This window comes from Peromyscus leucopus, chromosome 23 (genome assembly GCF_004664715.2).
Source record: "Peromyscus leucopus breed LL Stock chromosome 23, UCI_PerLeu_2.1, whole genome shotgun sequence".
Classification (NCBI taxonomy): Eukaryota; Metazoa; Chordata; class Mammalia; order Rodentia; family Cricetidae; genus Peromyscus; species Peromyscus leucopus.
The window spans coordinates 16995795-17023734 of record NC_051082.1 but is presented as its reverse complement, the minus strand read 5'-3'; the positions used below and the strand labels follow the sequence as shown (position 1 = coordinate 17023734).

The 27940-nt window shown below is 48.8% G+C and overlaps 1 protein-coding gene across 1 annotated transcript in view; it reads right to left on the bottom strand.

Moving 5' to 3' along the window:
* Positions 1-1252: 1252 nt before the first annotated feature.
* Positions 1253-27940, bottom strand: part of LOC114710196 (transmembrane protein 132B-like) — a 188567-nt gene continuing 161879 nt past the window's right edge. The window contains exon 4 of the mRNA XM_037198261.1: positions 1253-2398. Within this exon, the coding sequence (XP_037054156.1) occupies positions 2191-2398 (208 nt within the window). The 3' untranslated portion in view covers positions 1253-2190. The remainder of the gene's footprint in view (positions 2399-27940) is intronic.

Below are 27940 nucleotides of genomic sequence, written 5' to 3'. Positions count from 1 at the left end.
GGGATATAAACTGGTACCTCCAAGGGATGCAGGAGTGCTAGGAGGAGGCACTGGAGACAGATAAGAGAGAGGAACAAGCCCCATATGAGCCACATGATGTCCGTCCACATGAGAGGCATGCTGCTCCACCAGCCTGGCCATGAGAGGAAGGCTATGGAAAGGACAGGTATCTGGCACGCACCAGTCTGCTTTCCCTGCCTTCATTCCCTTTGTGTTCAGCCAGATCCTTCTCCCCCAGTTCTATTCTGTCCCTACCATGTGACTGACTCATCAGTGACACACCAGCCCAGGTTTCAGGTTGCATCTGAGAAAGGACATGGAACCACTGGCCAAAGAGGGTAGGAGCGGTTTTTTTTGGTACAGATCTCGGGGAAATGATCCCTAATGCAAGAGACAAGATTTCCCCAAAGCCTCTTAGCAGCTCCAGTCTCAGGAATCATCTCCAAATGTTACTCATTACAGGATGCTAAAATTAAACGCCAGCCAGAGATGCATGCCTGACTGCAAATATACAGCCTCGTCACAGCACCCAAGTAGCCACAGGTGACTCATCCTAAGTGGGCTCGTGTTCCCATAATACTTTATTTGCTAAAACAGGCATCGTCGGCCTGGATTTGGCCTGAGGACTGCACTTAGCCCACCCTGGTATCTTGACCTGATTCCACCCTCCTAATCAGATAGGCACGTGTCAACCCACAGCTCCCCTGGGAACCGGCACCTGCCTCTGAAGACGGTGAGGTACACCCCTTCGGCATCCAGTCCTGTCCCATGCCAGGCTTCGGAACTTGTGGGGAAGTGGGTGTAACCAATCATACATGGAGCAAAGCCACAGTGGCCCTGAGAAGAGATCAGCCACGCCAGCCTCACGTGCAGGGTGAGCTGGAGAATTAACAGGTGTGTTCCCAGGGAGAGGAGCGACAGGAAAACTCTGCTTCCCCCTAGAACTCAGGTCCACCCATCGCTGCTCCTGAATACACGGTTTCCGGCCAAGCTGTGACTGCCACGGAGCCAAATGCATGTCACTATGATGAACTGGTCTTTAAAACCAAGATGACTAGCAGCTGAGACTGGAGCACAGGGGTCATGTGTTCAGCCACCAGTGGCCCAGAATATCTGGATGTGGATTCCCCTGCATTTAGGTCCAATATAGGAAGGTCCAAGCAGCGCAAAATATATATCTATATTTAACATTTCCGGTGTGTGCCCACCATCATCATGCTTCTGAGGATCTGGATTTCTACCCATGACCCTGTTCTCAACTGTGGCTCCTGAGCCTTATATGAACGGGGTCCCAGACACACTCAGAGGAAGAAATGCCATCCCTGCCATGCCAACAGGGCAGACATGTGGGCAGTTTAATGGGCACTGGGACCCTGTCCAGTTTCAGCCGGTCTGTTCCCAACAAGGCTCTTTTAGTCCATCTGCATTTTAAATGTTGCCAATCCCCGGGCCACCTGGGGGTGCTCAGGGCAGTGCCAAGTGACGAGGGGCTGGTTCCTGGGCCTCTGGATCCTCCGTCCCCTGCACACACTCACGACACACTTCAGTGAAACCGTCTTCCCCAAGTATAACACTTGGACCTGATATGAACACAGATGGAAGCAATGAAAGACAAGGGGTCCCCGGGAGCCACTTGGCAATACCACAGATGAAAAGAGATTGATACAGTAAATCCTAAATGGCTCCCCAGGAGCCCTTATGGAAAGCAGGTAAATAAAACACTGTTTAAGTATATTTCCCTCATTCAAATAGTGCACACCAAGTGTGTGAGGGATGATAGGCTCAAAGACACTCCATGCTTCTTTGAGTGATTTAAGTATTAAGAGGAGGCGCCCGGGCATGGCTACGTGGTTAAAGTGCTTGTCCTGTACATGTGTGGACTGGAGCTCAAATCCCCGGGTACCCACGCAAGTACCTGGTGGGTGAGGTGACCCAAGAGTGGTTCTAGGCTGGGAAGGCAGAGACAGGGGGGTTCCCCAGAGCAAACTGGCTCAAGAAACTGGATATTATCAGCAAGTTCTGTGTTTGATTGGAAGACCCTGACTCCTAAGATGGAAGAACAATGATGGATAATCCTGGTATGAGTCAAGGGAATCCACGTGTATGCACACACAGGCATACCCACATACGTACGTCCACGAAGATAACAAAGGAAAAAATACGCAAAGGAAGTTTCTTCATGGCTCATCGTCACGAGCTCTGGTTTCTTACCATGGCAAGAGGGACGATGCCCACAAAGGTTGTCTGGCTGATGAAGATCTCAGAGACGAAGAGCTCGCTCATGGAGTCTTCCACGGGGTATTCCACCTGCCAGGTGATTTGCTGGGCCCCAGCCAGGCCACTGCTGTTGTCAACGCCGAAGTCCACTTGCAGAATCTCATAGTAGGAGCCATTTGCCCTGGAAAACAGACACGTAGCAAGGTTTAGCATGAAGTATGTGATTCTGCAGAAAGCAAAGAAGCCTGGAAGTGGCCACAGTCCTCTTTGTCAATGAGGAGTTAGACTGACTGGTAGAGAGGATGGAGACTCATTCACGGGCTACCCATGGGTGGCAGCAGGTCAGAGCGGGTGTGCAACCCTTCCCTAAAGAAGAAGTGTCCTTTGTTGAGTGAGGTCCTGTCTAGTTGGCTTTCTATGGCTGTGACAAGTACCAATGATGCAAAGCAACATGACGGGAAGGTGGGAGGGAGTATTTGAGCTTACCGCTCACAGTCCATCGTAGAGGGAAGTCGGTACATGAACTTGGAGGCAGGAAATAAAGCAGAGGGTCATGGAGGAATGCTGTTGGCTGGCTTGCTTGGCCTGCTTTGTTATACACCCCAAGACCACCTGCCTAGGGGTGACACCACCCACAGTGGGCCAGGCCTTCCCACATCAACCATTTAATCAAGGAAATGCCCAGGCCAGTCTGATGGAAGCATTTTCCCAATAGAGGTCCCCTCTTCCTAGATGACCCTAGCTTATGTCAAGTTGACAAAAAGAAAAGAAGAAAAAAAAAGAATACAAGAGCCTAGATTTGTCACATCTCTGGGCATGCCTTGCATAGCTCTCTGCCCTCCACACACACCCCAGAGCACCATCAGGTCACACTCAGAGAAAGCCCAGAACCATTTGACACAGCTTCCCCACCCCTCCGGTCCAGGAGGCGCAGCTTTTGTTCTGTCTGTGAAGCTTCCCTGTAACTCATGAGGCCCTGGCTCAAACTCTCCAGGATTTACAGAGTGATGGTGATGTTATGGGCTTGTGGGATCAACGAGAGATCAATGGTTAGAAAAGATAACACGGGTACTATAGAAACTGACAGGAAGGTTAAACTGGACTCCGTTTCATCAGCCCCAAACTGGATTCAATATACTGTACAAAAAATCCCACCTATCTGCCTTGATTCATCACACACACACACACACACACACACACACACACACACACACACACACCTGCACATGCCCACTAACACCCATACCCATCCCCCACACACACACATACATACTCCTGTAAACAAGAGCTCTTGGTAAATAAAGGCTAGCTAGCTACTGCTCTGGAAATCATCTACCAAAGACAGAGGAGAACAAAACGCCAAAAGCACTGGTCTGTGGTGGACTCTATCCTGTGAGCCTCTTGCCATCTCCCTGCATCTAAATTGACTGGGACCCTAGGAGGATGACAGCAGGGAAGCTGATTCCCCAGCTCCCCACAGCCTGAGTCCCCCAGACCATCTTGTGCCTTCTCTGCTGCTGCATCTGTTTGGCCTAAAGGGGGCTCAGGACCTCTGCCCCACCTCGTGGAACCTCACAAGCTCTGCCTCTGGTGTCCCGGTCGTTCAATCTGTGAGGAAAACATTAGGGAAAAGAACCTGCTGCCTGCTGCTTCACCGAGATAAATCTCTTCCCATGGACAGCTTCCCCACACCAACAACTGGTATAAAACAAGGAGTGAGGACCACTCAACTCTAGGCTGTCCTCCTGTTTCAAGAGGTCCCAAAGATGGCGTTCAATGCCTGGATGTGGCAATGGTGTTTACCCGTGTGTCTCCTGTAAGGGATGCTCTCTCCTACAAAATGGAACCTTCTCTTTCTCTCAGAACCAGGGAAGTCTCTCAGCATTTAATAATGGTGGCTGCCTTTGAGTAACCAGCAAGGGGGCCATGGAGAAGGTTCCATGTGTCATCCCTGCTAGAGCTGTGTGTGAGCTCTGAGGCGAGCAAGGAGAACAGGCAGTCCTGTTGGGTGAGACATTTGGAATATCCTCTAAACTATGCACATCCTGCTACTCCCTGACTCTCCAGCCTATGAGTTGGTCCAGATGCAGGAGCTGCCCACAACCAACCAGCTGTGAATAGAAAGGCGGTCACCATGGAGTCATTGCTATGAGGGCTTTATTTATTTTGGGGGTTGGGAGGGCACTGTTTTTTGTTTTTGTTTTTGTTTTTTAGTATTTTCTCTCAAACCAGAAGGAAATCTAATTCAGGCAGCTAGGGTACTTTCTAATAAGTTCATTTATATGGAAATTGGCTCATAACTATTAATTTCACCTGCTCCCAATCCACTCTTGATAAGCCTTGAAAAACTGAGAAGAGAGCTCATTGAGCCTCAGTTTAATAATGATGGCTGCCATTGAGAAACCAGCATCCAAGTGCCAGCCACATGGTGGTCATAACACAGCCAGCAAGTGCCCATGAAACGAGCATGCATGGCTTGTGTGACAGTGTGGGGGCATGTGTGTGTGTGTGTGTGTGTGTGTGTGTGTGTGTGTGTGTGTGTGTGTGTAGGGGACTGGATATGGATGTAAATGGGTTTGTGCAAGGGTGTGTATATGTTGGGGGGAGTGTATGGGTGTGAGTGGGCATGTGCAAGAGTGTATGTTTATGCGGTAGGAGTGGGAATGTGCAGGAGTCTGTCTATGTGTTGGGCAAGCTCAGGCACACAGCATTTCAGGCTGGAGCATAAGTCTCCATCTCTGGGGGAAGTATCACCCTATAATACAGGTTAGTCCCCTCCCTACGTCCCTGGGGACCCCTAAGATGGAGTGGAGGTGCACCATGTGGCTGCAGCTCAAACGTGTGTGAGAAAGATAGTCATGGGGAGGACCAACCCATCGGCTTGTCCCCAAGGACCACATCTAGACACCGGTCCCTGCATCACTCACAATGATGATAATGGTGATGTGTGGTAGAGGAAAGAGAAGGAAATAAAAATGGGGAATGACATCCTGTCATTTATATAGACTGGTTTTTGTCCCCAACTTTAACAACTACTTCTCCTCCTCCTCTTTTTTTTTTTTAACTTTTGTTTTTGAAGGGTCTCTTTGCGTAGTTCTGGCCATCCTGGAACTCACTCTGTAGACCAGGCTGGGCTTGAACTCAGAGATCCACCTGCCTCTGCCTCCTGAGTGCCTGGCTCCTCACCAACTTATGAATAGTTCTGGGCCACCAGAGATGGGCAACTTCCCCAAATGAGATTTTTCTAGAAATGAGACACCAGAGTTTGACGGTGGCCCAGGCTTGCTTGTTCTTGGGACACTTTTCCTAGACATGGACATAAAAAGTGGGTGAGGATTAAAGACACACTGAAGGGTGATCACTATGGTGGGTTTACTGCAGGATGGAATCTGTCAATGGACCACAGCAAACACAGTGTGGGGCTGGACCTCCGCTCCCACCTGACATCCTCGAGAAGACAAAGGGCTGTCCTGCCACAGATCTGACAACTGTCAACAGGGTAAACTCAGGCAGAGTACTGTTTCCGTTTCTCCTTCTGTGATTTAAAAAAAAAAAAAAAACCTGGGAAATTGGTTTGATCCATTCACAATTCCAGATTCCAGGCCACTGTTGTGGGAAAGTCATGGTAAGAAACTGGGAACAACTGGTAGCATCACACCCACAGCAGAGAGCAGAGATAAATGCGATGGGGTACCCTGGGGGACGTTGGAGGGACAGTGAGGGGTGGATACAATCAAGATGCCCTCCCACACAAGTGCGAAATGTTCAGAAAATAATTTTTTTTCAATTTTTCAAGATGGAGAGACGACGACGATTTAGAGTCATTTTTAACTTTCATATAAACTATGAATTACAATAGGAAAACCAGACGGAGGTTTGGAAGGGAAAGCCTCATGAAGAGTTGACATTTGAGCCAAGGCCTAAAATACAGTTGGGAGCCAAGCGTATTCTCAGCAAACACTTGTTGAATAAATGAATTAATCTAGCCAGGCGGCGGCGGTGGCGCACGCCTTTAATCCCAGCACTCGGGAGGCAGAGCCAGGTGGATCTCTGTGAGTTCGAGGCCAGCCTGGGCTACAGAGCGAGATCCAGGAAAGGCACAAAGCTACACAGAGAAACCTTGTCTCAAAAAAATAAATAAATAAAATAATTAATCTATTTTAAGCCAAAAAAAAATCATGGAAAAATGTATCCAAAGCATCAACGTGAACACGAGGTCCTGTGTAAAAAGAGCAGCCTTGGTTGGATGACGCCTGCTTGGTGAGGTTCCACCACAGCCCAGCTCTCAGCTCCATGGCTTTCTTGCCCTCCCCTGGATGTGGCTACTTCATGGTTTTTGTCTCTGGCATACTATTATTTATGATGTTGGTTATGACAGACAGACACATACTCAGAGGCATATAAGTGCCACAAAAGCAAGGGTTTTTTTTGCTTAGTTTATTGGTTGGTTTGGGTTGGGTTTTTGGGGGGGGGGTTTTTGCCTGTTTTTCCTGCTAATTTGCCTGAAGAACATTCCCCCAAGACACAATGAGTGTTCTTTAAGTGTGTATCAGACAAGCCAATGACTCAGTGAACAGCCATCAGTCTGTGGGCCTCAGAGGAACGTGTGCTGAGTCCCAAGGGTCTATGTCTCAGGTGCTGGGAGCAGACAGCTCCACCACGGGCTAGCAGTTGAGGGATAGTTTGCTGAGCAAGGCTGATCTGGGATGCATGCATGTTACAGGATGGGCTCCAACTGCCATACTAAAGGCCACATACGGCATGAGTCTGATGTTCGATGTGTCTACAGCAGGTAAATCCATACAGGCAAGATGCGGGGGAGTGATTGCCAAGGGTCAGGGCAGTGGGGAGTGGGAATTGACTGCAGATGGGTAGAGTTTCCTTTGGGCCAATAATAAAAATGCCCCCACGTCATGTGACGGTGATGATTCCAGAACTTTAGGCCAAAACCCACTGAACTGTATACTTTAAGATGGCTCACACCTGCCATGCCAGAACTTGAAGGCAGGGGCAAGAAGACTGCTAAGAATTTGAGACCAGCCTGGGCTACAGAGTGGGTTTCGGGACAGGTAGGGCAGCAGAGACCTTATCAGAGAGAGACAGAGACAGAGACAGAGAGAACGAAGGGAGAAGGAGGGACAGAGAAAGGGAGGGAGGGAGGGAAGGAGGAAAGGGGGAGAGGGAGAATGAACAGGAAGGAAAGAAAAGGAAAAGAAATATTTTAATTTTTTTACTTTAAAAAAGGTCACCATCCTCATCCCGGGTTTGTTCAGCTTTTGTTTAAAACTTAAAGGCATTTCTTGGGCACAAACATCCCCTGAAATTCTCCATCTGCCTCCCAGATCCGCTGCAGCCAACCAGCCAGTGGCTACCCCATGGCCCCAGTGCCGGAGAAGGATGCTAGCGTCCATCACCGAGATGTTGTTTTTGCTTGCCGACGTTTTCCCAGCGCTGGAGACAATCAATCCCAGTAATGAGGGAGCGCTTTGGACCCCTTCACCTCCTCAGCTGCCAGCACCGGGGCCGTTTCCCACACTAACAAGTCACCTCACTTCCAGCTTATTTGATTTTATCAGCATCACCGTGACAAGCCCGGAGACAGCTAAGACAATTGCCACAATTATTTTTTTTCCCCTCCATCACTTTCTGACAACAACCCAAACCCTTCCAGGAAATGACAGCCGAGGTCCTCTTACTCCCAAGTTCCTAATACAACTTCCTGAAGTGTCCTTCCTCTGTGTGTGTGTGTGTGTGTGTTGTTTTTTTGTGTGTGTGTGTGTGTCTGTGTCTGTGTCTGTGTCTGTGTCTCTCCATCTCTCCTCTCTCCTCCCTCTCTCTCTCTCTCTCTCTCTCTCTCTCTCTCTCTCTCTCTCTCTCTCTCTCTCTCTCTCTCTCTCTCTCTCTCTCATTACTGACCTGGCAGAAAACCTCTGTTGTATAAAGCAGTGGACTTCCTCGTGGATTCTATTTTTCTATTTCTATTTAAATTCTCCTCAGAGAAAAAGGCAGGCCCAGGCTGCCGACTGACAGGAGAGATAACATGACAGACTCAGGACAAGGCATGGTAGATGGCGCCTCTAATGTCATTAACCCTCCTATAGGGACAGGGGAGACACCCACGGCTTCAGAAGAGAACGGGGCTGAGGACCTGACTTCTTTTCCCACCATCATTTAAATAAAGGCTGGTGTTTCCAAGAGGCAAAATTCCTAAGCGCCAGGAAGATGGCAAAGCTGGGTGAGGACATGCCATGCATACCGGACCTGAGAGCCAGGCACTGTGGCACACACCTGTGACCCCAGTGCTGGGAATACAGACACATGAGGATCCCTGGGATTCATGGACCAACAAATCTAGAGCCATTAACAAGTTCCAGGCCAGTGAGAGACCCTGTCTGAAAAAAAAAAAAAAAAAAAAAAAAAAAAAAAAAAAAAAAAAAAAAAGTGGATGGTTCCTAAGGAATAATAACCTAAGGATGTTCTCTAACCTCCACACCCATGTGCACACAAATGCATGAGCACACACATGCAGACATACACACACACACACACACACACAAATCCCAAAGACATAAGAACAGTGGATGTCTTCTCCTACGGCCCTCCCACTCTACTCCCCCCACCCCGCACCCTCCCTCCCTCCCCCCCAGCCCCATCCATGCTGCACTGGCTCCTTGTGGGCCACCAGTGAGGGTCATCCATTTCCACATGACTAATGCCCATGAGTGGTCTCTTCCGTATCTAGAGCCTCAGATGGCTGGGTACAGAGAGCTCTGACACCCCCGTCTTTGACAGAGGCATGGATGGTACAAGCAATCACCTGGCTCTGTCTGCTGAGGCGGCCATCAAGGGTGACTCTCCTGCATGCCCAGTAGAGAAGTGATGAGCAACCCTCATGTCCAGTGCCCAGCAAGGCCCTGGCAGAGGCGGTCACATCACCACAGGTGGAACTTCCCAGTCCCATTGTGTCCAACTCCAGAGCTACACTGGAGAGACACTCTCAGAACACTTGTGCATGAAAGTCACGGATATATTTATTGAGGGATCACAGTATCCTCAGGCCTCTTCCGGGTACTTATACAGATGGGGGAAATTCAGAAACACATGGTGGGGGGATGGCTGCCTCCACATGGAATAGAAACCTGCGGAAAGCCTGCTTCTCCCTCTGTGGTTGGACAGGGAGCAACCTCCGTAAGTGCATATTTTTTTTTTCCTAATACTTAACAGCCTAGATGGATTTCCATGGGAAAGCAACTGCTAATGAGAATGGGGTCCTGGGGTCCTGCCCTGTGCATGCTGGATATCTGCAGGGTTCTCCAGGGGGCCAGGGAGGCCACCTGTAAGCCCAACACCCTTCAGGCTACCCTGGCCACCAGGGCACAGGAGGCAGCCACAAAAGCAACCCATGGTAATTTATTCCCAGCCCTGGTACTTTCCCTGCTGAGATGGGAGTGATACTTTGCAGGGAGGGGCTGCACTGGGCTGTCCCTCAAAGGGACTGTACCAATTAGATAGCCAGGCATCCTGCACGGCTGACCTACAAAGGTCAGGCCCGAGATGAGCTGCCTGGAGAACCCAAGATCTGAGAAAGGCTCAGATTCACCTAGAGGAGAATTTAAGGAGAGACGCTCCCAGCTCAGACACAAAGGCCAGACCCCATGGAGCTAGAATCCACCCATCGGTGCCGTTTCAAGGATGGGGCTTGGCAGCTGGGGGTGGGGAAGAGTCACAGGGGGCATCAGGGAGTAAGAACCAAGTATAATGACATAGGTGTGCCATTATACACATACACAACAAAAGCCATGCCTTTGTATTCAAACCTAAAATGTTTATGATATCAAAGGGTGGGGCTGGGATCTCCTGTCTCCCCTGTGTGCCTGTGCTAATGTATTCATCAAGATAAGATTATTCCAACATACTGAAGGCCAAGTAAGCTGGGATCCAAATATCAAGTCTGGTCGTTAAGGACTTCTTTAACCCTTGTTCATGACTTTCTGGGGCCAGTCTGGCCACCAGGGCAGCTTGACCTCTCTTCTTCCAACTTACACAGTCACCTCTTCAGCTCTCCCTCCCTCCCTCCCTCCCTCCCTCTCTATCTATCTATCTATCTATCTATTTATCTATCTATCTATCTATCTATCTATCTATCTATCTCCCCCCCACTTCTTTTAGCATGGGAAACTCATTTAGAAATTTTCCTGCAAAAGGATTTCCCTCTATTCTGGAAAATGAAAAAAAGTCTGAAGTGGCAAAGCATCTTTACTCTGAGGTTCATGGCTTGTTCCTGCAGGAATGCATCCATGTATGTATCCACCCACGCATGTATCTATGCACCATCAACCCATTCATCCATCTAGTAATCTGTCTATCCATCCATCCATGCATCCATCCACCCCTCCTTCATCTGTCTTCCTATCCATCCATTCATTCACCTACTATCCACCCATTCATCCCTCTACCCATACCTTCATTCATGTCTGCCGTCCATTCATCATTCCTTCATTCACTTATTCACCCATTCAACTGTCCATCTATCCATCTACTCACCCGTCCATCTACATCCCATCTACCCATTCATACATTGATCTGTGTTGTTGTTTTAAGGTGCTGAGAACTAAATTCAAGGCCTCATGCACACCACCAAATTGGGAGTTCTACCACTGAGCTACACCCCAGACCAATGAAGGTATTCTTTCATTATTATTGTTCTCAGTCACTATACAAAATAATGGGTCTATTATGACATATCCACACACTCTCATCCCTACAACACACACAGTAGTGTCCTTCCTCCCCACAATAAGTCATAAATGTGTGTATGTACATGTGTGTGCATGTGTGTATACATGTGTATGTATGCACATGCGTGTGTGTGTGGTGTGTGTGTGTGTGTTGATCCATTTACCAGTTAAAAGGTGCTTGGCTTCCTTCAGGGCTATGCAGACAAGGCTGTGAACGCTTTAGAAATATTAGGGTGGACTTTTTTTTTTTTTTTTACTTTTCTAAATAAACATCTAGGGATGGGTGTGCCTGGTCAAGCAGGAGGCACACGCCTTTCACCAAGTTGGAAAGTTTGCAGCCATTATCTCTTCTATAACATTCTTCCAGACCCCTTTCTCCCTCCTCTGCCTCAACTCCAATTTCACCTAGAGGGCCTGCCGTCATCACACAAGGCCCTGAGGCTCATTTAAATTTCTTTTTTCGGTTTTTCCCTGTTCTTTGGATCAGATCACCTCCGCTGGTCCACCTTTAAGTTTTCTGGCTATATTTTTCCATCATCTTGAATTTTCCAGTAAGCCATCCAGTTTTTTAAAAAAATATTTCAGGTATTTTAAAGTTCAGTACTGGAATTCCAACTTCATTCTTTGATAGTTTCTGCTTTGCTCCTGTTTCTTTCCATTGTGTGAATTTGTGTTCTGTTACTATAACAACATATACGACGAGGCTGGGGGGGTGGGAAGAGGCTGATTTCATTCATGGTTTTTTGTTTTGTTTTGTTTTCTTTTTGGTTTTTTGAGACAGGGTTTCTGTGTAGCTTTGGAGCCTGTCCTGGAACTCGCTCTATAGACCAGGCTGGCCTTGAACTCACAGAGATTCTGCACACACCTTTAATCCCAGCACTTGGGAGGCAGAGCCAGGGGGATCTCTGTGAGTTCGAGGCCAACCTGATCTACATAGTGAGTTCCAGGACAGGCTCTAGAGCTACACAGAGAAACCCTTTCTCGAAAAACCAAACAAAAATGATTTTATTCATGTTTTAAAGGACTAAAGTGCAAGGTCAGGTGGTCTCGCTGATCTGGCCTCGGTGATGACCTCATGGCAAGTGGCATGACAGAGGGGTTGAGATACATGGGTGGGAGAGGTCGCCTTGATCACATGAGAAGGCACCAAGCTTGTTATTTTGTAGCTGTCTTCTAGTGAGAACCAACCAGGCTCCAGTGAGAACTACCTCAGTCTCCTCTAAGGCTGTACTCCAATGACCTATGACCTCCCACTAGGCTCCACCTCTTGAAGACCCCAACACTTCTCATCACTGTTACCTGGGAAACCAAAACTGTTACCTTCCCCAATATCAGAACCCCGGGGGGTACACACTACATCTAAACCACAGTAGACATATTTTCTTTAATTTTTATAATTATTTTGACTTCTTCATAATCTTAGTCTTATATCAGTTTCCACTGACTATTACACTCTGATTGGATTTTCTGATTTGGGCCTCCCCATGTGGGCTCATTCCTCACACCCTAAATCATGAAACAGAAAACGTATGGGGCATTGCCCCCTGCCCCAAGGTTCTGCTGCTTCTGCTTGCCCTATCCCCCCAGATGTCAAGGGGCAGGGGCAGGGGTGTGTGTCACATCTCCAAAGTTTCGAATGGCCGTGTGTACAGGTGTCAACATGACAACAGTGACTCTGCCACTTTGGGACTTGGAATCATGTGGTACAGGTACAGAGAGGTCTGGCTCAACAGTAAGAACAATGAAGGGCTGGCAAGAGGGCTCAGTTGGCAAAGTGCTTGCAGTGTGAGTGTGAGGAACTGAGTTCAAGTCCTCCCGCACTCCTATAAAAAGCTAGACGTGGTGGTGCATGCCTCCGTTCCTAGTGCTAGGGAGGTGGGGACAGGAAGATCCCTGGACCTCAGTGGTGAGCTAATCTTGCTGAATCAGTGAGCTCCAGGGTCAGTGAGAGACCCTGCACCAAAAATTAAGGTGAACAGTGATGGAGAAAGACACTAGACACTGACCTCTGTCCTCTACACATACATGCCTACTCCTGCACGTGCACCTACAGACAGGTGCACACGCACAGAGGACATCAAAAGAAACCCTTCTATGGGGGTGTCACAAACAACAGCCATCAGCTTGTAAGGCATCAAGAATTATTTCTGCTCCACAAGAGCAAAGAAAAAACTTAAAGAGAGGGAGCCAAACCCAATGGTAGCTACTCAAGATATGAAGACAGGAAGACTACAGGTTTGAGGCCAGTCTGGGCAACCCAGCAAGACCTTATCTCAAATGCATGCATGTGCAACTGTGTATTTAAGACTGGGATGTAGCCCATTAGCAGAAAACTTGCCTAGAGAGGTGAAATCACATGAGGCAGGGAGATGATATTCAGTGATAGTCTAAAATAAGCCCAATTAGAATTTCTAACCTTATTAACCTTAAGCTTTAGCAGAGATAAGAGAAGTCCCAAAATAGGTTGACATTTTGAATACCACCTGGGCCAAAAATCAGATCACCGTTCCAATAACCGTCTGTCTATCTGATGGCTTTTCAATAAACATCAGCTGAGCAGAAAGTCAATGGGAAGCCGTGCAGATTCCTCTCATTCCAAAGCATGTAAATCTCCCTGTATGCACAGCTATCGCTCAGGAAACAGAAATTCTCCCGTCACCAATTAATTAGGACCAGCAATTCCATCCCATCGTCCATTTGGCCTCTTCTGCTAATTTACAGTTACCTCAAAATCCTTTTTTGTTTGATTAGTTGGTTGGTTGTTGTTGTTGGTTTTTGTTGTTGTTGTTATTGTTGTTTGTTGTTTTTGTTTTGTTTTGTTTTGTTTGAGACCATTTCTCTGAGTAGCCCTGGCTATCCCAGAACTCACTCTGTAGACTAGGCTGGCCTTGAACTCAGAGAGATCCACCTGCCTCTGGTCCCGACTGCTGGCATTAAAGATGTGTGCACCACTGCCCAAGCACACAATTCTTAGTGGTCACTCCCTCTGCCATAATCAGATCTTAAGTCAGCTTCAATTGGGAAGAACCTCACACATGTAACTTCTTTCTCTTGCCCTTGGTTGAAGGTCTATTGGAAGACTCTTGAACTAGGGTCCATTCCTCTTCTGCCATAGTCTAAGCGTTTGTTCCCAATATCAACAGGTGCCAGACTTTGGGTGTGAAAAACCAAAGAAATACACTAATAACAAACCTGGATTTTTCTCCATGGTCTCTTGAGACTACTTATAGACCCAATTACAGAGTCCAAAAAACAAGGTGTCCTGGGACAAAGATGGCATCTGTGTGTATACTTGAAGAGCTGTTCCTATGACTGCAGAGAAGGCAGCCAGAACTTATATGGGACTCAAGCCCAGCACCCTCCCGTCATCCATTTCATTCCCAAATAGGCCAGCCGGCCAGCCGGTGCATGTCCCCGAGGAAAGGCGAACGTGTGAAGACCACGATGAGATCTGGATATGAGTGAGTGCCGGGCCAGAGCCCTGGAGGGGAGAGAGCACTAATTGGCCTGAAACAAAAGAGCAGCAGGTGCCATCTGCTCTGGTAGCCAAGCCAGGCTGCACTAATGAGGGGCCCCATGGCCATACAGTGGTCCATGCACCTAGCTGAACTCTGACACCAGGGGCTTGTCCCCTGCGCACCTGCCACCAGCAGGAAGGATCCTAAATAGGTTAGAAACAAAGCTCAGCTTCAAGGGTGCAACTCGGGCCTGGCGTCCACACAAAGAGCAAGTCCCCGTTGAGATCGGAGCCTCCAATGTAGTGCATATAAAACAGGCCTCGCTGAAAACTCCACTCAGTCTTAAGGCAACAATATGTACACCCTCTGTAATGGAGGCGGGCTGGCACACCCTAATAAGAGAGATGCCAGGAGACTGGAGTTCACACTTGCTGAACTCGGAATAAGAAGACCTAGTTGGAGAGGCGCAGGCTTTTATGGGAACTGAACATTTGAAGTTAAGTGTGTCTCAAAACACCAAGGTCAGCATACTCAAGAAGACTGGAAATGAAGCTGGAGACTCACTGGCGCCTGTACTTGGCCTGTCTTTCTGCCGAGACTCACAAATGTACTGCCTTGTCTGGGATCTGGCCTGAAGCGTACTCGTTCAGCATTCATGGAGATGTCTGAGCACTGCCTGGCACACTAAGAGAAGACCTTTTGGAGCTCATGTTCTAGGGTGAAGAACCACATCAGGCAAGCAAAAGAGTGACAGACACCAGAGGCCTTCCTTAAAGACTTACAGCTCTCAGTTGCCTTGGGGAGGGGGGTAGGGTGAGCATGTATGGCAGAGGGGTACATATGCCCATGTACACATGTGGAAATCAAAGGTGGACATGGGGTGTCCAGCTCGATCACTTCCCACCTTATTCCCTTGTGACAGGGTCTCCCACCGAAGCTGGCTTTACAAGTCCCAGGCTCCTGTTTCACACACACACACACACACACACACACACACACACACAATACTAGGGTTACAGCAGTCACATGCATGACCACATCCAACTTCTTACGTGGGTACCAGAGATTAGAACTCAGGTCTCTATGCTTGCACGGCAAGCACTCTTAACCACTGAGCTGTCCCCCAGCTCCTAACGGGAGACCTCCAGGGCTCTTTTCCATCTAGTTCATGAAAGATTAGGGTGAGGCCTGTTATTTCTTGGTCCACACTCACCCCCACAAAGAGAAACTCTTTACACATTTGGTGAAGCCAGAAATAACCCAGGTCTCCTATTTACCAGAGCATCTGTCCAGTCATCCTGGTGGAGGCACCACCCACCACTCAGCCCAACTCCTGGAGGTCTGCTGTTTGGAATTCTTTACTGAAAAGGGAATGCAGTGTGTCTCGGTGTTGAATGGTACCTTTTCAGAGAAGGCAGGCGATACCATAGAAACTGCTTAGGACAGGAAAGCAATTCGTCCCTTTGGATGAAGAGATGGGAAGGTGCTTGGCTGGAAAGGCAAGGGTCTAGATGACTTAATAACTAAACTAAAAGACAGATGCAGAAGTCAAGGTAGAGTATTACTTCCCGAGAATCCAGCAGAAGTTACGTGTCTGTGGCTCAAGACCCTGCTCACTTCCCTTCCCATCTCTCCTCTCAAATGTTCAAAAGCTCCTAGACACCAAACACTCTCTCATTGGATCTGAGGTCCACTCACAGGAGGGAACTAGATAGGGGGGGTTAATTTCTATTGTTTAGCTTAATTGCACAGCATCCAAACATCTTCTACATATATGCGTTTAGACCTAGAGGCCATTACCACTCTCGGCCCTAATCGGGATGGACTCTTTCTGGTGAGCTATGGTGACTCCAGGCTGCCCGGGTGCTGAGAATCAGTGACAGCTGAATGCTCAGCCCCAAAGAAGACATGTAACCCATCCCTGCTCAGGCCCAGGGGACTGTGAAAGACGGCAAGGGAAGGATTTAAGAGTCCGAAGATCGGGAGAAGAGCTATGAAATGCCTTCTTCTGGGCAATACACAGCCGTTGAAATCACACACTCAACAGCTATGGGTGCCTGCCCCAGCGATGAATAAGGAGGGGACACTAGTAGCCAAGCAGGAACGGAAGACATTCCTCTCTTGTCTGGAGCTGGGGACCTGTCCCTTTATACCGAATGGCATACTGGGGCAAATGAGGGAGAAGTCATTGACTTCAGTTGTGTGCCCACTGGTGACCCCACCAGGCTCCAATGGATAGTCCCAATCTAACGGCCACACAGATGGCCCTGGGTAAACTACATGGAGACACAAAACAAAGCCAAAAATCATGAATCTTGGAAAGAGACAGGGGGGGGGGGAGTTGATAAGGATGGGAGGAAGGTATGAGAAGGAAAACAGTGGCCAGAATGCATGTTACCCATGTATGAATTTGCTAAAGAACTAACTTGATAGTTTTTTTTTAATTCCCCTGGAGGGCTGGAGAGATGGTTCAGCAGTTAAGAGCACCTGCTGCTCTTCCAGAGGACCCAAGTTCAGTTCCCAGCACCCATGACAGGCCACTCGCAACCTTCTACAACTCCAGCTCCAAGGGGTCCAATGCCTTCTTCTGGGCTGTGTGGGGGGCGCAACACATAAGTGTCAGACACATATAAAAACACATAAATAAAAAGATGTAAAAATAAATGTTAAAGAATCCTCTAGAATGGAGGATGGAGTGCTGGACACTTGGGGTGGGGGATGGTATAAAAAAGCGCCTCTATGCTTTATCATGGCAGCATAGAATCCTCACACTGTCCTCCCACACAATGTGTGTGCCATTCCAGGAAAAACCCAGATTCCTATAACTTCATAAATTTGAAGAGCATCCTTAGTCAAAAGTACTTAGGGGCTGGGGGTGTGGTCCGGTGGTAGCATGCTCACCTTGCATTTATGAGGCCTGGATGTCAGCTCTAGAACCAGAGACAGAGGAGAGAGAGAGAGAGAGAGAGAGAGAGAGAGAGAGAGAGAGAGAGAGAGAGAGAGAGAGAGAGAGAGACCATGCCTTTAATCCTAGCACTTGGGAGGCAGAAGCAGATAGATTACTGTGAGCTCCAGGCCAGTCTGGTCTACATGGAAAGATCCAGGCTAGCCAGGGCTACATAATGAGAACTTGGAGAGAGAGAGAGAGAGAGAGAGAGAGAGAGAGAGAGAGAGAGAGAGAGAGAGAGAGAAGGGAGCAGAGAGGGTGAACTATGGGCTGCTGGGAGCAAAGCCAACAAAGGGCAGCCCAGGCTAAGCAGTGAGGGCAACTGGCCTTCAAGAGGAAGGAAGCCAGGGCGACTTGGAGGGCGGGAGCATCTCATCAGGCACATCAGAGCCTGGCACAGTGGCCTAAATGCAGGCTGAGAACCGTGGGCATCGCCGAGGGCAGCCGCGCCAAGCAGGGAGGTGTGACTGGAATATGCTCACCCTAGCAGAACCAAACTTGATCATTTAAGCTGTTCCCAGCCTAGAGAAAGGCCGGGCCGACAGACACAGAACACTGTACAAAAACCACAGACAGGAGGGAGCTGGGAAATTGAAAACTTGACCTTTCTGGGGGTGGCGGGGGTGAGCTGGTCATCTGCAGGCCCTCGCTGTGGCCTGGTCACCTACCTGAGATCACAGGGCCAAGAGGGAACGAGCAGAGGTGGTGGGGGCTGAGAGCAGGAGACAGACTCATATCCCACCAGGCTCCAGGTCCAGTCAAGAAAGCAGATGTGACCACATCTGTTCTCCTTGATATGCAGCCCATCTGATTGAACTTCCCAGGGCTCACACGGGCTCTGCTATGCTAACGAGGCCACATTACAAAGGCTGATGATGGGACAGGGATGCTATGACCTATGACACACCAGTGTCACCCCTTTGCCTGCATCATTTCAACTGTGTTGGCTTTCTCTACCGTTAACGACATTTCAACGGGCAGCTGGGAAGAGACCAGGGCCCACACAAACTTCCCTCCTTCAAGCCTAGTACTTTCTTTGCTGGGCAGATCAATACCTGAAGACAACGCCCCCAAATTCCAGTAGAAAGGTGACTAGATCCCCAGCCTCATTCTGTCAGCCCGGCATGAGACTCGGGGAAGCTATCGTGATCCTGCTAAGAACTGGAGTTCGGCGCCTTCTCCCAACAGCCCCACCCGGCCCGCAGCCTACTGTGCTGGAGTTGGTGCACCTCGGGAGGGTGTGCTGCTGTGCAGTGGGTGGTATAAGTACAGCACGATGCGTTAAGAGCCTCCCACAGCCTCCCAATCTTCTGCCACATCCAGAGGCACCTTCTAAACCAGTGGTTCTCAACCAGTGGGTTGTGACCCCTTTGGGGAGGGGGTTGAACAGCCCTTTCATAGGGGTGGCATATCAGATATCCTGCATATCAGATATTTATATTATGATTCATAACAGTAGCAAAATGACAGTTATGAAGTAGCGACAAAAATAATTTTATGGTTGGGGAGGTCACCGCAACTTGAGGAGCTATGTGTTAAAGGGTCCGCAGCATTAGAAAGGTTGAGAATTACTGGTCTAAACAAAGCTTATCATGTTTTATTTTTCTGACAAGAATCTCAAGGGAGGAGACCAAGATCTGACACCTGAGGAAAAGAAAGATCCTACCAGCTCAGGTAACATTCTATCTAAGGACCTAGTTTGCCAGAGGGTGGCTATCATCCTGGCAAACCAGAGCAGCCAGGCACAGAAAAACAAGTACCACATCTCTCTCTCACATGTGTGACCTACAGGGAAGAAAGGGGTGTGAAAGCAGAAGTGGGTATTACTAAAAAAAAAAAAAAAAAAAAAAAAAAAAAAAAAAAAAAAAAGGAAGAACAGAGGCAGGAGCATCTCTGTGAGTTTGAGAACAGCCTGGTCTATGGAGCGAGTTCTAAACCAGCCAGGGCTACACAGTGAGATGCTGTCTCAAAAAAATAAGATCCAAACCGTAACAGCAACAGCAGATGACACTCCCTGAAGTGGTGGGATGCCTCAGCTGTATGGTGTAAGGTCTTCCCAAGTATCCCCTCCCTTGGAGTGCCATTTATGTCCCTCCAGAGAGACATCTGTATTCCTTGATTAAATTCACCTCCTCCTCCAGTGACATCCTGAAATCCAGTGTATTGGCCATGTGAATTTCTCCTTATCAATGTGAATTTCTCCTTAGCTTGACTGTAAGCTTCTGAGATCAAGAACCAAGTGTCTAGTTCACACCTTGCCTATCCTCACAGCCCTGGGGACCCTCACCCAGCTCCAGAACCCCAGGTAGCCAGTCACCACCCAGCACCTGCCGCCCCAGTCTCCTTCCATACTGCCCCCGCCTCCAGGAGTCACAGCCCTGGTCCCCACCCTGTGCTGGAATCGCAGAGGTCAACTTGGAAAGGGCCTGGAGAAGGGACCAACACATGAGGCCCAGGTATGAGGAAGAAGCCATAAGGAACATGGCCACCTTCCCCCACCTTGCATTTTAACAGATACAGCCACTCTGATGATGCTGGCGGCCTGGATGTGTATGATTAGTCATTTAAGCAGTGTGGGGCAGTGTTGGGAGCACAGCACAGGAGTCCACTGAGGAAGGCTAGCCAGTGGTCACATCGGGAGACAGAGAGAAACTGAGCCCCGAGGCGGGCGGTGGTGGCGCACACCTTTAATCCCAGCACTTGGAGGCAGAGGCAGGCGGATCTATGTGAGTTCGAGGCCAGCCTAGTCTACAGAGTGAGATCCAGGAAAGGCGCAAAGCTACACAAGAAACCCTATCTCGAAAAACCAAAAAATGAAAAAAGAAAAAGAAAGAAAGAAACTGAGCCCCCTGTAGATGTTACTGAACACAGCACAGCACAAGTGGTCCAAGCCCCGCCCCTCCCCTGCCCCCAAACTGGACCCCCAGTCCTGCCAGATGAGGAGGGAATGGGGTGAAACCTCTTCAACCCCGAGAAATCTACATGCCTCTACTGTGGACTACTTCTACTCCAAAGGATCACCCACCCTTCCTGATTAAGTCTTTCCTCATTTCTGGTAATATCCTGAAAATCCAATTTATTAACTCAACTTAATTACCACTCTGACAGCTGGCTGGGCAGGCTCCCTCTCATCTGAACCACACTTCCCACGGCATGACAACTCTCCCGTGCTCCTCGGGAAGACTGATGTGTCCATCATCAGCTCTCTCATCGCTGAGACAGAAGGTCTGACGTAAACAACCCCAGCAGAAGAAGAAATGGGGCTGGTGGTTTCCAGGTTTCCACAGTGGGAAAGGGTGTGGAAGAGGAAGCAGGGCTCTCTCACACTGAGGCAGCCAAGGAGTAGCGCTGGGGGGCAGCCATGCTAGCACGCTCTCTCCTCTGGATCCTGGTATTCCATTTGGGCTCTCAGCCTGTGCAATGGTGCTACCTATATCCAGAGTACACCTTCCCCTCTTCGCTAAAATCCTCTCTGGAAACCCCATCACAGACACAGCCATACCAATCTCAGACGACTCTGAATCCCATCAAGCTGAAAATCCAAGTTAACCATGCCTACCCCATGGCAACCTCACACATACTACTTTGGGTTGAAGCGTAACACGTCCATTCCTGCCCCACCACCCACCTCCATCAAAATACTCATGCCTGTGACAGAATATAAAATTCGTTTTGACTGTCTCCAAGTATCCTGGTTAGCTTTCTGTTGCTGTGATTAAACACCGTGACCAGCCAGGCGGTGGTGGCGCATGCCTTTAATCCCAGCACTCAGGAGGCAGAGGCAGGCAGATCTTTGTGAGTTCAAGGCCAGCCTGGGCTACAGAGTGAGATCCAGGAGAGGCGCAAAGCTACACAGAGAAACCCTGTCTTGAAAAAACCAAAAAAATAAAATAAAATAAACACCATGACCAAAAGCAACTTGGGAAGAAAAGGGTTTCATCAGCTTACAGCTTACAGTCCATCACAGAGGGAAGTCGGGGCAGAAACCTGGAGGCGGGAACTGAAGCGGAGACCATGAGAGAACTGGCTTGCCTCCCATGGCTTACTCAGCCTGCTTTCTTACAAAACCCAGAACTACCAGCCCAGGGGTGGTACTGCCCACAGTGAGCTGGGCCCTCCCACATCCACTCTTAATCAAGAAAATATCCCACCGAGTTGCCTACAGGCCAATCTGATGGAGACATTTTCTCAGTTCAGGTTCCCTCTTCCCAGAGGGCCCTGGCTTGTGCTAAGTTGGCAAAAAAAAATTGTGTGTGCCAGGAATCGCCCATAGTCTTAACACTCTAACCCTGTATAATACAGTGGTTCTCAGACTATGAGTTGCAACCCCTTGGGTGCCGAATGACCCTTTCACAGGGGTCACCTAAGACCATTGGAAAACCCAGATATACACTTTACAAAATTACAGACATGAAGTAGCAACAGAATTAGTTGTATGGTTGGGGGTCATTACAACATAAGGAACTGTATTAAAGAGTCGAAGCATTAGGAAAGTTGAGAACCACTCATATAAAGTGCCCAAATTTAAATCTCCTCTGAGACGCAGGGGAAACTCTCAACAATGAGCCTATGCAAATTATAAAACATGTTATACACCCCCAAATACAATGGCAGAGAGGTAACATCCCATTAATAGAGAAGAGAGGGAGAGGGCATCAGACCAAGCAGGACTGGAGACCAGGAGGATCATCATTAAACCCTGCAGCCCCATGCCTGGCATCCAGAGCAAGCTTCCAGGAGCCTGAGCGGACTCATCCCATTGACTTGCTATCTGTAGCCCACAGGGTCAGTCTCTTGGATAGCTCTGTTCATCACAGATGGCTTTCCCTCACGGTGGTTTCAAACTCCTGGCATCACCAGGATCCTAGTATTTCCATGGCAAATTCCAGTTTACCCTTACAACTTCACAGTCTCCCTCCCGGGGGATGTCTGCAGAGATCCTGACCCTGCTATACCTACCCCACCTTACCCTAGCCCTAGACACACAGGGGTCAGTAGCAAGTAGAAAAAAGTCCATAATGCTGTGGGTTCCCAGACATACAGCAGCCACATGGGACAGGTTAAAGGTCCGGTGAACACTCAACTTCTATGTGCATGTGAGTGTTTTGCCTGTGTGTATATCTGTGCATGTGTAGTGCCCATAAAGGTCATAAGATGGCCATCAGATTCCCCCGCCCCCAGAACTGGAATTACAGGTGGTTGTCAGCTGCCATGCAGGTGCTGGGAACTGAACCCAGGTCCTCTGCAAGAGCAGCCTGGGCTCTTAACCACTGAGCCACCTCTCCAGCCCCATCAACTCTTGAAGGATTTATTTGATCTGCATACACTGAAGGCACAGGACAGCACTGTCTGAGACGCAGTGAGTGCTACAGCCACGGACCAAGTGGGCCTAGATAAAATGTGTCTCTGAGGGAACTTTGGCCAGTGACAGTTAAGTTCTACCAGCTTAACACCTATAATCACTCACACAAGTGTTATGGGTGATCTTTAAGATGCTCCATATCAATAATTCATTGTTGTCAATACATTATCCTAGATGTAGATCCGAAAAAAACAGACATGAACTATTTCCACGTTTCAAAGACCTTCGTCAAGGTCTTTCATCCTGAGTCAAGACATCATGCAGCCTTGGGCTCATCTGATGACTTAGAGGATGCCCCTGTGACTGTGGGCAGGTCCTGAGGCTTCTCTACTGAGCTGTAGGAGCCCCGTACATAACAGCTGGATTGGTGACTGGAGGGCAGAGAAGAAGGAGCAATGCCTTTTGTGGCCTCACCTCTGTGTCCTACTTTGTAGAAGTGGCTTTTACCCAGTCCTACCACAATATGGAGTCCCTTGTGTCTCCAGGACATTCCCACCAAATCATGACACAATGTCCAAAATTACTAGGCATCTTCTGCCTATCAAAATGCAGGACCACAGGGGAGTCATTCTTTGGCTCTTTGCACCTGAAAGCACTGTAGCTGGTTCCCTCTTCTTTTGTACATCATGTGGTATTTAACTATGATGCTGAAATATATGGACTCAAGCATCAAAATGCCCAGTTTTCATGTGGTAGTGATGTGTATACCCATTACATGGGTTTGCGCTACATACCAGCTGTGTGTGTGGGATGCTGGGGAAGTCACTTAACGGCCTTGGCCTCAACCTTTCTCACTCATAACGGAAGATCCTGGCTACTCTGGCTCAGTCAAGTTCTAAGCTGATGATTTCTCTGAGTTTTATCGGAGATTCCATAACAAGAGCCTAAGCCAGAGCAGCACTGGAGGTGGGTTCATTTTTTCAATAAAACTACAAAGAATCCCTTAGGACTAGCAACGGGAAGGAGCTGGGGTCGGGGAGGCGACAGGAAGAAGGGATGAGTGCTGCTTGGTACAAATGCACGCTTCCCTGTGATACATTTACTATCAGTTTCCTTAGCACACCTTCTTTTCTAATCCCAAATCCCCCTGAACAAATAGGATATTGCCTGTCTTCTGTGTAACCCACCCATAGCGACTAGGTGTCTCTGCAGGAAGCAGTACAAAACCAGACAGCTCAAAACTACACTCAGGGTGCTTAGGGGATCTTGCTGTGTACGCCAGAAGACAGGGTTTAGACCACATGAACAGTAGTGGGCATAGCAGCCTACCTGTAATTCTAGCCCAGGAAGACAGAGACCAGGATTCCCCAGACCAAGCTAAGCTAGCCAGACTAGACGTATGAGCAAGCTCTGGGTTTGATGGAGAGACTCTGCCTCAAAGAATAATAATGTGGAAGATCAACCGAGGGAGGTTTTGGCATCAACTTCAGGCTTCCACATACACACACACACACACACACACACACACACACGCACGCACGCACGCACGCACGCACGCACGCACGCACGCACACGTGCACATGCACTCGCGCGCGCACACACATACACAACTATGTGAAAAAAGTAAAAAGAAAAGCACACTTGGTGTACGTGTGGGCTGAGCCAGAGAAAGGACTGCCAGGCCAGCCCAAACCACAGGGTGCTTCTGCTAATGACTTCTGCCTTACATGCCTTCATGATTCTCTATGCAGCAAAAACTGGCAAGCCATTTTAATGACCTCTTCCGCTGTGCCTCAGGACCTTGACTAGTCACCCAGCTGAACGGCAGACCCACAGTACCCAGGGCCCTCCTGATCCTTCTCAGCTTAAATTCCTGTTACCTAGAATTTTTACTTCAGGCTCCTAGGCGACGCTGTCTGTCTGTCAAGTTAAGAAAGTTTCTCCCTGTTTGCACTCTGCTGAGAGTTCCTGCATACACGATGAGGTAGAAGCTGTTCCCATTCTTCAAGCTCTCGAGCAACCTTTCCCCACGCTGCACTCAGAACACGCTGACGGGCTGACAGAAAAGAGAGGCAAGGAACCCGTCTGTGATAAGGCGGGAGAGCGTGTGATAAATGATAAAGGTCTGAACTCAAGGGCAACTGAAAGTTGGAGGAACATGTTGTCTTTACAAGAGAGAGAAAGAGAAATTGGGAAGCTGACATTTAGGTAAGGATGCCCTAAAGAAAGACAGTGCACAAGAAATAAACAGACAGCATGCTGGAAGCCAAGCTAACCAGGCTCTATGCTCCCCTGGACATTTCTGTTCTTTCTCCCTGGGCTCTTAGGAGAAGTGTGCCACTGGAGTCCCTGGGGGTGGGGGGGCGGTCTTCTCTGCACGCTGACCAGAGGAATGCAGCCGAAGAAGATGCCAGCCGCTTCCGGTGGCTGGCCTTTGAAAACTGCCTGCCAGCTCTTGGGGGAGTTGGGGCGGTTTCCATGGAAACAAGGATGGCATAGCAACAGGCAAAGATTCTGCATGACACAAACAGAGGACAGAAGCAGCCACAGGGTCTCCTGGAGAAGCACTGCTTGGACTTGGATGCAGCCACTTGGATGTGGCTCAGAAAACCTATCCAAGCCTCATCGGACCGCGAAGCCACTGAGACAGAGCTATTTGTTACAGCAGCAAATGGCAATTACCCTAACGAACACAAAGAGCTGAGTGGGGTGGGGGGCGGGGAGTCAGGAGTGGTTAATCATCATTATAACCTGGTGGAGGTTTTAGTGGTCCCAATCTTATCTCTACTCACTGGCCTTCATACTCAAGCTTAGGGAAGAAGGACCTTCCTTGTTTTCCTGTGTATAATTAAGAATTTTGTTGTAATAGCCGAACATCTGGGCTGGCAAGATGGCTCCGTGGGTAAAGGAGCTTGTTGCCAAGCCTAATGAACCTGAGTTCAATGCCTGGGACCCACATGGTAAAAAGAGAAAATCAACTCCTGCAAGTTTTGTCCCCTGGCCTCCACGTACGCACCATGGCGGGTGCGTGCCCACACACATACCAACACAATAAATAAATGGATGTTTAAAAAAGACAAAATAAACCAACATCCACCAAAGCTGCCTAATAACAGAGTTCTGGAGGGTGGCTGGATAATTTTTTAAAAAGGGAGAATAGTTAAGGCCTGCAATTATAGGAAATAGAACACAGGCTCTCCACAACCTCGGGGTAAATGTCAAAACCATCCCCCACACACCGTGAGGGAGGAAAACAATGTTGATGGGACCTCTTGGGGTCTGGAGCTGTTCATTTCCCACTCCAAACCCCCTCAGCTCCAGATGGGTGGACGGCACACACGGAACACTCATCAACAGTGATGCACACACAGCAAGGCCACCATTAAGCCCAATGAAGCTCTTAAGACAATCAAGAAGCTTTAGGGCAGCCAGTAAATGAGCCCATTTGTCTTCTGACACCAGAACAGAAATCTAACAAACTCCCAGGGCCCTGGAAATTATCGTATTCAGGAGGCAAAATACTGTTCATGGGTCGGGGAGCCTGGAGCAACCTCTGAGACTCTGACATGGCTTCTCGAAGCCTTCGGGCACAGTGCGGATCTGCAGCATGCTGACAAGCCATGTTCTTTCTAGCCTAGAAGTTTGTGTGGTTGCAGCCATGTCAGGTTCTATAAGACAAGCCACCTTGCTCTAGTTAAAAAAAAAAAAGTCAAAACAGGTTTCACAGTCACTCTCCCAGGTGACTCAAGGTCACACAGCCAGCAAATAGCAGGGTAAGGGTTGTGTTTTAAGAGTGTGTGTGTGTGTGTGTGTGTGTGTGTGTGTGTGTGTGTGTGCCTGCTTGTGTTTATAAGCACCACATGTATGTAATGTATGTAGGTTCCCTTGGAGGCCAGAAGAGGGTGCCAGATTCCCCAGGGGCCTGAGTTACAGGCAGTTGTGAGCTGCCCAATGTGGGTGAAGGGAACCAAATCTGGGTCCACTGCAAGAGCAGTAAGTGCTTTTAAAGGCTGAGCCATCCATCTCTCCAGCCCCCGAGTTGAATGTTTACTTCCAGACAGTACAACCCCGTGGCCTCACTGATGACCCACATGGCATGAGGCAGAATGGACGGGCGCATGCCAGCAATTTAACTCAAGATGCCCTGAGGCTGGGATGCTGCAGGGGCAGGATGCAAAAGAAAGCAGGCTCTAACAACAGGGCTCGCACCTGGCTTCACACTCAACTCTCTCCACTGAGGAAACATTCAAGGTGTCTTTTGTCCAGATTCTGGGTACTAAAGTGCGCATGTGTGCATGTGTGCGTGTGTGCATGCATGCGTGCGTGCGTGCGTGCGTGCGTGCGTGCGTGCCTGTGTGTTTAAACTGTGTTTAAACTAGGCAGGTCTCAGGACCTGGAGGAATGAACAGCCTACAGAGAAGTGATGTTTCTGCAGCCATCCCATGAATCCCTGTACCACTGCCCCACCTCCACCTATACTATGAAGGGGTACAGAGAGAGGAGAGAGATTTTTATCATCTTCTCCAGGGCCTTGTGCATGCTAGGCAAGATTCTGGCACTGAGCTGCAACCCTGCCTCGGCAAGGCATTATTTTTTGGTCCCCGGGCAAGCTCAATATTGAGGCCTTGGGGACAGTTTTCAGGAAGCATACAGCAAAATTACTTCTCTGTGATCAACACTTAGAGAGCTCTACTTCGTCTGGGTCCTGGGTTTGCCACAAAAGGCAGGAGGAGGAATTAGACCTGGGCTCATGAAGGTCACAGAGGGCTAAGGGGCGCTGTGGCAGCTGGTTATTGTCCAGTAAGCTGATGTCGCCAACAGTGGTCGGAGGGACAGAGCATAGAGCGCTCAGCAACAAAAGCCGCTAACAGGAAACTGTCCAGTGAGAATGTGAGAGAAGAAGCAGAGGGTTTCCAAGGGAAGGAAGGGAAAAGAGAAAGTCATGCCACACCCATCCACTTTGCAGAAGTCAAAAAAAAACGAGTGTACGGTTACATGGAAGCTATGTGTGGAAGCTCAGACCATTTGGGCCAGTCGAAGCGAGCCTGGTTTCTGAGAAGGTAAAAATCAAAGGACAAATTCTGCTTTGTCCTTCATGAATAACTCAGGACGTTGCCTGAGTCTGTCCCCTGGCCTCAGTAAAAACTATCTAGTGACCAAGCCGTGTAGCACAGGCCTGTGATCCTAGCTACTTGGGAGGCTAACGTGGAGAGGATGGTTAAGTCCTGTCTGGGCGACAGGGAACTCAAGGCCAGTCTGGACAGCTCCATGAAACTCT